The sequence below is a fragment of the Chlorocebus sabaeus genome, chromosome 11, assembly GCF_047675955.1.
Source record: "Chlorocebus sabaeus isolate Y175 chromosome 11, mChlSab1.0.hap1, whole genome shotgun sequence".
NCBI lineage: Eukaryota > Metazoa > Chordata > Mammalia > Primates > Cercopithecidae > Chlorocebus > Chlorocebus sabaeus.
In genome coordinates this window covers 9,458,211-9,469,967 of record NC_132914.1, presented here as the reverse complement: position 1 = coordinate 9,469,967, position 11,757 = coordinate 9,458,211, and the positions used below count along the sequence as shown (strand labels likewise).

Sequence of the window (11,757 nt, the reverse complement as noted above, 5' to 3'; positions counted from 1 at the left end):
AGAAGAAAAGTTAGAAGCTAGCAGAGGTTGGTTCATGAGATTTAAGGAAACAAGCCGTCTCCTTAACATAAAAACGAAAGATGAAGCAGCAAGTGCTGATGTAGAAACTGCAGCAAGTTATCCAGAAGATACACCTAAGATAACTGAAGGTGTCTACACTGAACAATAGATTTTTAGCGTAGATAAAACAGCTTTGTGTTGGAAAGACATGTCATCTAGGATTTTTATACCTAGAGAGGAAAAGTCAACGTCTGGCTTGAAATCTTCAAAGGACAAGCTGACTCTCTTGTCAGGGGCTAATGCAGCTGGTGACTTTAAGTTAAAGCCAGGTGGCTTTTACCATTTCAAAAGTCCTAAGGATCTTAAGAATTATGCTAAATGTAACCTGCCAATGCTCTACAAATGAAGCAACAATGTCTGGATGACAGCACATTTGTTTATAGCATTGTTTACTGAGTATTTTAAGCCCATTGTTGAGAAACACTGCTCAGAAGAAAAAAAAAATGTCTTTTTTTTTTTTCTTTTCAAAATATTACAGCTCATTGACAATGCACCTAGTCACTCAAGAGCTCTTATAGACATGGACCAGGAGGTTAATGTTTTCATTCCTGCTAACACAGCATCCGTTTCTGCAACCAATGAATCAAGGAGTAATTTTGACTTTCAAGTTTTATTCTTTAAGAAATACACATCAGAAGGCTATAACTGCCACAGATAGTGATTCTTCTTATATATCAGAGCAAAGTCAATTGAAAACCGCCCGCAAACGATTTACCATTCTAGATGCCATTAAAAAGATTTGTGATTCATGGAAGGAGGACAAAGTATCAACATTAACAGACACTTGGAAGAAGTTGAATCCAACCCTCATGGATGACTTTGAGGGGTTCAGGACTTCAGTGGCGGGAGTAACTGCAGGTATGGTGGAAATAGCAAGAGAACTAGAACTGGAAGTGGAACCTGGAGATGTGGCTTAATTGATGCAATTTTATCAGGAAACTTTAATAAATGAGGAGCTGCTTTTTATGGATGAGCAAAGAAAATGGTTCTTGAGACAAATATTACTCCCGATGAACACGCTGTGAACATTGTTGAAGTGATAATAAAGTATTCAGAATACTGCATAAACTTAGTTGATAAAGCAGTAGCAGGATTTGAGAGGACTGACTTCAATTTTGAAAGAAGTTTACTATGAGTAAAATGCTATTTAACAGCATCTCATGCTACAGATAAAAATGTCATAAAAGGAAGACTAAATTGACACCACAAACTTCACTGTTGTCTTATTTTAAAAATAGCCACATCTACCCCATCCTTCAGCAACCACTGCTCTGATCCATCAGCAGCCATCAACATCAAGGCTCCACCAGCAAAAAAAGATTTTCACTCACTAAAGACTCAAGTAATTGTTAGCATTTTTAGCAATAAAGTATTTTTAACAAAACTGTGTACATTTTTTAGATATAATGCTATTACATACTTAATAGAAGACAGTGTAATGCAAACGTAACTTTTATATGAATTGGGAAAACAAATAATTAGTGTGACTCACTTTATTGCAGTAATTGCTTTATTGTGGTGGTCTGGAACTGAACCCACAATATTTCTAGGGCATGCCTGTAAGTTAGTTTCAAATTGAACAAGGCAGAAGTCAAATGTTGCTGAAGTTCACTTAGATAACATGTAAAAGATTTAGTATTTGAAATGAGGTGGTCTGACCTGTGCTACTAACATTTGTGCTGTTTTGATTTTATGTATAAGATACTTTAGATAGGAATACCAGAAAAAAAATGACAGTGATTGGCTTACAGTTTTAATTGTATTGTTGCCATGCACTAAGATATTATTCTTCTAAGTTTATGTGTGCTATAGTGATGTATACACATATATTTTTCCATTTTGGGGGGATGAAACAAAGTCCAGAGATACTAATTTTGGACAGTTTTCTGAATTATTAGTTCCTATTTAGTTTCTCTAAATAGACAATTCAAAATAAAAAACATACTGATACCATTACCCAAATCCAAGATCTCCAGACATTTGAAGTAACAAGTAAAATTTGAGGTATTTCTGTTATTGTTCCTAAGCCCTCCAAATCTGCTTATTTATTGATAGTCTAGAAAAAAGATAAAGATTCAAGTGTCTTTGAGTGTTAGTGCACAGAGCTTTAAGAGTAACACACATTTATTAAGGATGTGTTACATGCTTGGAATTCTGATCAATACTTTACATAATCATATTAAATGATCTTCACAATTAACTTATGAGCAAGGTAATAATATCAAACCCATTTCAAGATGAGAAAATAGAGTTTTAAAGACACCAAATTACTTATCCAAAGCCACATAGAGAGTAAGTTCTAAAGTAGTGATATTTCTCTAACTGTATTAAAGACTACTTGTATAAGAATTGTGTCATGGTGCTGGTAAAAACCCAGGTCTCTGTGTGTCCTCAGTCTTCCCACTGAGTAACATCAGCATTTGTGTTTCCTGTTTGGTTTCTCTATGTTTTGACCAACACCTCCGTTGAGATGTTTGAGAATCATGTTCATCCATTGTATCTACTAGTTAAAAAAGGGAAGCTGTGGGAAAGAAATGCAACTTTTGCCTATTATCCTGTGAAAGGGTGCCTTTCTACATATTCTGTAAATGCTTCCTCAGTTACTCAGCAAAAATAAAGCACAGAACTGTTAGGAAAACGCTAGATAAAGCATTTTTACTTGTCCTTCTGTCTAGTAGCCTCTGAAACTTGTTAAGAAGTATTTATTCATTTTACAAACCCCGTGAGTTTTCTTGCAAACTTTTTCTTCTCTAGCACAGAAAATTACTACTGTTGAATCTAACCAGAGGTAGACTTGGAATAGTAATTGTATTTGTGTAATGTTTTAATGATTGAGGTATTTTTCTCATGAACTATCTTATACAATGAGAAACTAATATCTCTCTGTTTTGTGAGCCAGGGTCTGGGGTTGGTGCTGGTAACAGAATAGTGAATGGGGAAGTCATACTCTTCGCTTTCATGGAGTTTCTAGTACAGTTAACACTCTAAAGTTTTATTTTAGGTTGTAGAACTGTGAGGTATAAAAGATGGGTGTTATTATTCCTATTTTAAATATGAGAAAAGAAAAGTTAAAAAGTCTATGAAACTGGTTCACGATTGTCATTTACTTAATTGACACCTAAATTATTTTGCTGATTCTAAGTTTAATATTCCTTTTACTATCTTACACTGCCTTTCAAACTTAGATAGTTTGGACAGAATTCAACAACTTTTTGCACAACTTATATTAATTAAGCCCTAACCTATATTGGCCTGATTTTGATTTTATATGTATATATCTGAAGATGCAGTAAATCATACTATGTTCAGGTAATTAGAAATGGAGGACAAGAAGAATGAAAATTAAAGGAAAATAGAATAATTGGGAAGCAAATGATAAACTCATGTTATTGCTTCTGTATATTCAAAGAAGAGACTAGGTAATTCTGATAGGAAAGATAATATTAAAAATAACTCCAAAGAGAAGAAAGGGAGAAATACGCAATTTTCAGCTACTGATTCATTCATACATATCTTTTATTGTACAATAAAGCCCTTATCTGTGTTATCCTATCCACCTCTTTGCATTAAGGTAGTTGGTCAACCTTGGTCATGCCAGCCTTCCTCTCACACATTAAATAATGTTTGTTTTCACAGAAGGTAGGGTGCATTTTCCCATTATGAAAATAAGCACAATTCATATTTCCTTTTCCGTCTTCCAAAAGCTCAAACCTGTGAATGGGAAAGTCAGAATAAATTCCTTTGAAAACTAAGCAAACAATCAGTAATCAAACTCTGTGTATAGTAGTTTGACGCACCAAATAGAGACTCTGAGGAAAATAGGAAAAAAAGAAAAAGCAATTCTCATTGTTGAGAAACTTCCACGCTGCTTGGCAGTACAAGGTACGTATATTTGAAAAGCCCAATATCAATTTCATGTAGCATAAGATTGGGAGCAAGGGAACTCTAGGTACAATAGGAGCCCTGAAGAAGTGATGGAGATGGCTCCAGAATAGTGGGAAAATGCGTTATCTACAAGATCAGACTTTAGTTCAGTATTGATGGAAGGTCAGGGCTTAGACGAACTGACAGGAGATGGAAGAGCCCTACAGGACAAGTAGCTGCAATGGATGGGAATACACTCATGGAAAAGTGAGTTGATTCAGTAGTTTTGAAATCAGGATTTATGTTACAAGATAAATCATCTAAGACAGCATGCTGTATTTTAATTGTCTGTTAAGTTATATTTATTTCTTTCTAAACTGCTTATAATGAGAGGACAAGGAATATATACTTATTAGTTTATTTAGAAAATATCTGCAGAACTATGTGGCAAAGATTTTCTATGTGCTGAGGATACACTGATAAAGAAAGACAAGGAAGATAATGTCTTTCTTGTTGGGGAACTTTCATTTCAATGGGGCAATACCAGTAGGAAGCCCACAAAAAATAGACAAGAAAAATTCAGACAATGGTAAGAGTTACAAAGAAACAAAACAGTGGTAGACTTTGTGGATGTGGGTTTAAGGGAGGCTAATTTAGTTTGGGTAGAGTTAGCCTCATTGAAGAAGTGATGTTAGAGACTTGAGTCACAAGAGATAGATGGTCATGGAGTTGTGGAGGCAGAGCATTCTAGAAGAAGAAAATAGCAAGACAAAAGTCTTAAGGCAACAAAACAAGTTTGATTTGTTGGAAGAATGGAAACAACACTAATTTGCCTGCAATATTGTGAATGAGGCAGCAAGCAATGGGAGATAGGAGATAAAGCCCAAGGTCTGTAAAGAGGCTTGCTTGTAGTTGTAGTATCCTAAGATTCTACCTATAGCAAATACTTAATAAATATTTGTTTAAAAATTTAATTAATAACTTGAGTAATTATCAGATTATATAAGTTTTGGTTATCAGTTTAAATTTTAATTGAAGAGAGACTGCAGTTTTGATGTACAGGATGAACAAAAGATGTTGAGACTAGAGATTAGAAAGCCATATAGGAAGCAACTCAACTCTTAATGCAATTAGTCCCTTTGCCTGGATTGTTTGTAGAAGGAGGAAGCTTCATTAATGGACATTGGAATTATCTTGTGAACTACAAAGTATCGAATTCTTGGAGACTCCTAGAATAGAAGAGTAGGCAAAATAACACTGAAAATTCAAAAGGACTCTCAAGGTAACAACCGTCAACTGTAAAATAATGATAATGAAATTTTGTTTCAAAAATATAGGACGATAATCAGAGCAAGCAAAACACGAAAACACACACACATGCGCGCATGCGTGCTCGTGCACACACACACACACACACACACACACACACATGCACACAGTGTTCCGTGGTAAAGTTGAATGTAAAAATGAATGGGAATAATATCAGAGATAAAGGTGGATTGTGGCTTAGATAAAGAGCAAAAGAATGGGAGAGAGGGGAAAGAAGAATTGTTTTATGACCAGTGCTCTCTTGTTTTAATCAGCGGGTAAATGAACCAGCTGCTGCTTATACAATCCATAGTAGTGACTTGAACTGAGAGAAAAGGAAATCTCAAGAATAAGAGTTTCTAGTACTGCCTCCTATTCTAAGTGTCCAGTGACTTACATATTTTCTGAGAGAACCGAGCCATCCTCCCACTTCCAGACCTCATTGGACTTCTGGCGAGATAATCCGACCCAACGAATTAAACCAGTCCTGGCTTTGATGTATTCCTATAGTAAACATAAATAAACACAATAATCAGAATCCCTCCACAGCTCTTGGTAATGACAGACAAGCTTCATGATAAGACGTTGGACAAAAAATGTTGGATTACATGTCTATATTAATATTAATGAATTACATTTGATGTTTGAAATTGTACCAATTTGACTTGTCTGAGAACTTAAAAAAAAAGTTGTAGGACACAGGTAAAATTGTACACAAAATAGCTGATATTCTAATGTTGCTTTGTTTTTATAACATATATTTAGATCTTCAATCAGTTGAGGATTATACTCCCAAATAGAATACCAAATATGATTCAAAGGAATACATGTAAACAGAGAAAGGAAACACAAAGAAATATATTGTTGATGAGCTGTATATTCCTTAAAGTCCTACCTGCTTTGGTTTTATTGCTCATCTTGCCTATAAAATCTTACATATAGAAGTATTAACTTGTTTTAGTTAATTGGATAAAGGCATTTATGATGTCTTTCTCAAAATGATTTATAAATAACGTACATCTACCTTTCCCCATTTACTTTCTTCTAATTAGCAATTATCACTATCTAGTAAACTATATACTATATCATTTGTTTTGTTTCTTGGCTGTTGCTTTAACTAGAATATACTCTCTTTGAGGTTAAGGATTTTTCTTTCTGTCTTATTAACTGCATAGGTCCAAATTCTGGAATAGTTTCAGCACATAGTTGTTGAATTAATGAAGGAATTAGTGAATCAATGAACCTATGGGTAACAAAATTATGTGAAGGCCAAATGCTTATATATTCTCAGACCTCCCAGAATAACAAGTGATGATGCATTCTTGGTAAATAAAAAATGACTTGAGCTTCTTGACAGATATGTGAGACTCAAAATGGCATTCCACGGAAGACATTGTGTGAAAGTCATGTGTGACTGTTTATTTCTTAAAGCTTGAGCCACCAGGAACCTTTCTGTTATTTCCTAATATTTTCTTTAAAATATGTCAATATTATATACTTCCCAATAGGAACCGACAGATAAATTCTACCTGAAATCCAACTATACAATTTCTTTTTCTCAAAAAGTTGCATGACTACTTTTAGTTATAAATCTTCAACCTGGCATCTGCCTAGACTAATACAAATTCAGGATATGCACATATGTCTCGAATTAATCTCTATATTATAGAGCTGAGATTTTAGAAAACTATCTTATTTTGCTGGAGTGGAAAGAAAAGCTAATTTGTTTAACTGGGTATCTCCCACATGAGTCTGAGTCCACAGAAACAGTAAGTGGACAGCACAGCAAGTTAGAACAACAGAGGACACAAATAAATATGAACATTGCTGGGCTGACTCTTTACGTGTGACCCACTATATCCTGAGCTGTCAGGAAGGGGCAAGTCAATTTGACTGATCAACTCTAGCAACGTTGTAGAATATTATGATTGGATTGAATATTTGGGTTCTGTAGTTCTTACTAGGTTTCATAAGGTTCTTAGATTAGTACAAACTGAAAGATGTTAAGAAAAATGGAAAAAACAAAAAAGGTCAAGTGTTACATTTGAGGTTTCTCTCCCTTGCCTCCAAAATATTTGACATAAGAATCTTCTTACCAGAATGTTCTGGTTGTCAGTCTTCAGTAGAGTAGCATTCAAGTCAGTGCAGTACTGCTTACTCTCTTTCCATGTTAAGTTGTGCTTGAAGAACCCATAGCAGTTATCTCCATAGTATCTCCAGTTTGTGTCACAGGGGCTGCATTTATGACCTTCTGGAGAAACCAAGCACAGGAATGGTGTGTTTTTTCTAAATTGGGCTTACATGTTCTCCACATTCAGTGTTTTCTGCGTATCTCAAGACTCCCTTCAGTTGCCATAGGAGAAATGCTCCAGGGGTTGGAGAGATGAAGAGGTTAAAAAAACAGTACTTACTGAAAGTGCCCTTTAGTTCTGATTGTTTTATTACATATTGGCAGAAACGCTTTGCTAATTGTTGCAGAGTTCCTGTGCGATTTTCATTCTCATCTTGTAGGTAATTGTGCTGCATGACAGCTAGATTCAAAAGTAAATAATAATAATTCGTAATTAAAACCATAGAAATGATGCAAAGATCTGTCACTGAATTTTCATTTCATTAACATTGCCAGTATGTGAGGAGTTAACCAGATACACATGATTAAATGAATGTTGAAAAGTGTGAAGGGGCTATGAAGAACAAATCAAGAAATAGAACTGACACCTGAGGGTTAATAAGTGAACTGTTTGAAGGAGACAATCACAAATAAAAAAATCCCAACGTCAGTAATATCCCCAGAGTCTGTATTCACCTGCTTCAATACAAGCTTCTCAACTGAGTTGTAGAGGTGAATGACCTCTTATTTTCTGTACTTTCTGTGATGCCAAGCCATTCATTTAAAAGTGCATACTAATTTCTTGTTATGCTTTAAGTACTTGTGATATTCAGGTAAATAATAAAGAAATACAGGATGATAAGTGTTAGATTCTAACATCTTTTAAAAAATCAACAAATGCACAAACAAGCAACAACTCCACAGACTACAATGTGCCATTGGAGGGCTGTGAGAATTACAGAAAGAAGAAATACACAATAATTTAGTAAGCAAAATGAGAAACAGAAAATGTTAGATAGAGAGAATAGAATGAGAAAAATTTCTGACAAGGGAACATGGAATTTATATATGAAATTGAAAAACTCCAGTTTGGCTGGTTCTTAGGATATGCAAGATAGGAAAAGGGACAAGGAAGTTTTTAAAAATAGTTTGGATCCACACTGAGGAGGGTCTTAAAGGCTGGTAGTACATTCTTAAAAATAACTTTTAATTAATTAAAATCTTAAAACCTTATCTTAAACTCAAGGAAATGGTCAGCATTCTCCTTTATTGAGATTCTCTTGGTAACTATCTGTAGGACAATTGAAGTAGTGACAAATAGACAAATAGTGACCATTGAGAAGCTTAGTGGGATATGCCATGACCCTTTCAGTATTACCTTCCTCCAATCAAATTTCTGGCAGAGTCAATACTTACACCAAATCCCCAGAGCTACCAGCCCGACAACCATCCCCACGCACAGAATCAGCAGAATCAAAGCCATCACACGCCACCACGAGGAAGAAGCAGGATCAACTGTAGGCATATAATAAAGATATCAAGGAGCAGGCAGTGTGGGTTAGCTATGGGGAAGGCTCACCCCTGCCCCTGCCCCTGCCTTCTCAGGGTCCTCCAAGTAATAGAAAGAGCTTTGCTGGCAGATCTCACCTGTGTTCTCTTGATGATCATCAACAATAGGCATGGCCCCCTCCCATACCACACACCCATCCTCATCCCCAATGGACTTTACCTCTCCAAGCCAAAATATTACTTGCTGTTAAGGCCTGATGCGTTTGTATTTTTTGTTTTATTTTGTCTTATGCCCACCCATTCCATGAATAATTGCTTTAATAAACAGCAAATGAAGAATCACACTCATTTGCTCACATTCAGAAAATGAAACTTCCAAACATTCTCTTCCCTTATCCCCTTGACTTCTATGCCCTCCAGCATTAAACGCTCAGAACCTTAATGCAGTTTTCCCTGCATGTGTATTGGATGCTTGTAATCTAAACAGGTCTGTATGAGCTTATGAAAACACTACTCAAATGCTTTAAAGCATTAACATCATTCAAGAAAAAGAAATTAAACTATATACACTATCAATAGTAGAAAAAGAAAAAACTGAATCAACTCATTTTTTAAATTAATTTCCAAATTATTGGCTCTGAGCATTCTTACCGGAGATGAGAGCTGGTTTTCGAGTTTTGATATTTAAGGTGACGTATCCATCTTCATCCTGCATGGCTTCCCGAGTACTGCAACTGAGCTCGGAGTTCAATGACTCTGCAAAATGTAGCTTCCAAGTCTTACAATTTCAATATCTGTCAGTATATGATCTTCCTGTCTCTAGTAGGGTAGAACCATGTGAGATGGGACACATTTTTTTCTTTGCTTATTGTTTTCCAGGAAGCCTTTTCATAGCTGCTCAGAGATACATGGATCTTGAACACAAACACACAAAAATAATAATAACTTGTGGTAAAGGAGTAGATAGGGTATTCGCTTCCTGTTTTTTTTTTTTTTTATCTTCAACACTAAATAAAGGGGCATTCCATCATGTGTATCCTTTCCAAGAACAAAGGTTCCTGCTTTATCTTAGCTCTAGCTTAGTCTAATTATATTGCTGAAATGAGAGATTTCTGATGAAAATTCACAGATAGCTTACCAGCAGATAGTTTATCCCATTGTGAGAAGCAAGTCTAATATAATTGGATCTGACAGGGGCTAAATTAGCTATTTCATAGTCTTATGTTGGAGGAGATCATTCCTGATTATAACCTAAAACTTACACAACTTCTTGCATATTTTATACATTTTATGTTTTATTTGAAGGATCCACATGAGGCAGACCTGATATTGCTTAGATTTAGGTATTGAAGGAAAACTATCAAATAAAGTAAAATAATACAGAGTTAGTGACTTGCTGCATTGTTCTTTACTGGTGTTTGTGCTTTAAAGTGAGTTTCCTGGAATGGAAGAATTTTGATTTGGTGAAATCACTTCAAGTACAGTGGTGCTTAGATGAATATTTAAGACTGAATGAGTCCTAGCACCCTTTCATCACAATATAATATGATTGCACACATTTAACTTTATGAAATGCGCTTTTAAATTATCTTAGCTTGCATTGAAAGTAGTTATAAGCACAGCCATACCAAGCTAACTGATGCGTTTATTATAGGAATATTGGGAAGGATGTTGTCTATTTTGCCATAGAGTAGCTCTTACATAGCTTTATGGCGGATTTTTACTTTTGTTAAATCGCCATGACTAGCAAAACTTTAAGTAGTAGGCATTTACCTTATAAATAATCTGAATTCTATTTTTCTTTAATTAGCAGAGTATTCGACTTTTCAACATAGTTATTATGTGGGCTGTAGTAGGTGATATTTTGTTTATTAACTTGCCCTTTGGCATAGCTTGTAGATTTTTTTTCTTCCCTGCTATATGCTTCACTCTGAATTCCTTGTTAATTCACTTAAAATTATCTTTCATTCTAAATTTCTTTCTCTATACTCTTCAAATTATTTTGAGAATGAGGTGAAGAATAAATGTAACACACATAAAAGACATTCCCTAATTTTGGAAAGCCAAACTTAGTATGATTTAATTATTTTTACCAAAACTAATTCTTAACTAAAAAAATCACACTTGAAATAAATGCCAAATTTTAAGAAAGGACTAAAAATTAAAAAAAAAATTAGATCCCAACACCATTTTTGTTGCTGAGTTTCTTATCTCAGTTAAAATATTCAGGGATTCCCAATCATAAGCTGGGTAAATTCAGTCACTTCCCGTTCATCTACCACTGCTTCTGTTCTCATAACTTCTCTTTCAGCCAAAAGGGACTCTTCGCTCTCCCATCACTAATCCTCAGGCTTTTCTGGAAGATTGGGGTTGGAATGGGGTTTGATCCTCCCTCTCTTCCTTCCTTTCTGCACCTACTCATCAGCAAGTCCTGAGGCTGTTCTGTCACAGTAACCGCTCTCTTTCAGGTTCTTTTTGTCACTGCCTTACTTCAGTGTTTTGTTACCTAAAATATACAGAAACACTAAAAAATAATTGAAAAAATAACTGTGACAAAGTAACAGAGAGAAAAAAATGTGCGGAGCTTATAGTTCAAATGACACTTTTCTAATAAAGCTTTATTCTGTTCTCAAGGTACCAAACAGGCACATATGAAAACTTAATTTGTTACATTAAATCAGATATGTAAAGGTAAGATCCAAGGACATTGAGAAGATTTTGTAATTATTGTCAACAGTTTTTGTTTATTAACAAAAACTTTATGATGGTATTAAAAATAACCATTAGATTGCTTTGTTGAGGTATCCACATTCTCTACATCTTGAGCAGCTGATTTCATTATAAAACATATCCCATTTATTTTTGTAAACCACCAGGAATGTGCCAGGATTAGTTCTTGATCCTTT

The 11,757-nt window shown here is 35.0% G+C and overlaps 1 protein-coding gene across 1 annotated transcript; it reads right to left on the bottom strand.

Moving 5' to 3' along the window:
- Positions 1 to 3,554: 3,554 nt before the first annotated feature.
- Positions 3,555 to 9,710, bottom strand: LOC103218567 (C-type lectin domain family 1 member B). Its single transcript, XM_007967584.3, has 6 exons — positions 9,503 to 9,710; positions 8,759 to 8,857; positions 7,644 to 7,763; positions 7,329 to 7,483; positions 5,630 to 5,736; positions 3,555 to 3,771 (listed from the first exon to the last, which is right to left on the bottom strand). Exons 1-6 carry the CDS (start codon positions 9,564 to 9,566, stop codon positions 3,627 to 3,629), a joined length of 690 nt encoding a protein of 229 aa, XP_007965775.1. The 5' UTR covers positions 9,567 to 9,710; the 3' UTR covers positions 3,555 to 3,626.
- Between the last annotated feature and the right edge of the window lie 2,047 nt (positions 9,711 to 11,757).

Coding starts and splice junctions, on each gene's coding strand:
- LOC103218567 (XM_007967584.3), bottom strand. CDS start 9,566: ATGCAGGATGAAGATGGATACGTCACCTTAAATATCAAAACTCGAAAA. Junction 8,858..9,502: donor AAAACCAGCTCTCATCTCCG/GTAAGAATGCTC, acceptor ATATGCCTACAG/TTGATCCTGCTTCTTCCTCG. Junction 7,484..7,643: donor AGAACTAAAGGGCACTTTCA/GTAAGTACTGTT, acceptor TGGTTTCTCCAG/AAGGTCATAAATGCAGCCCC.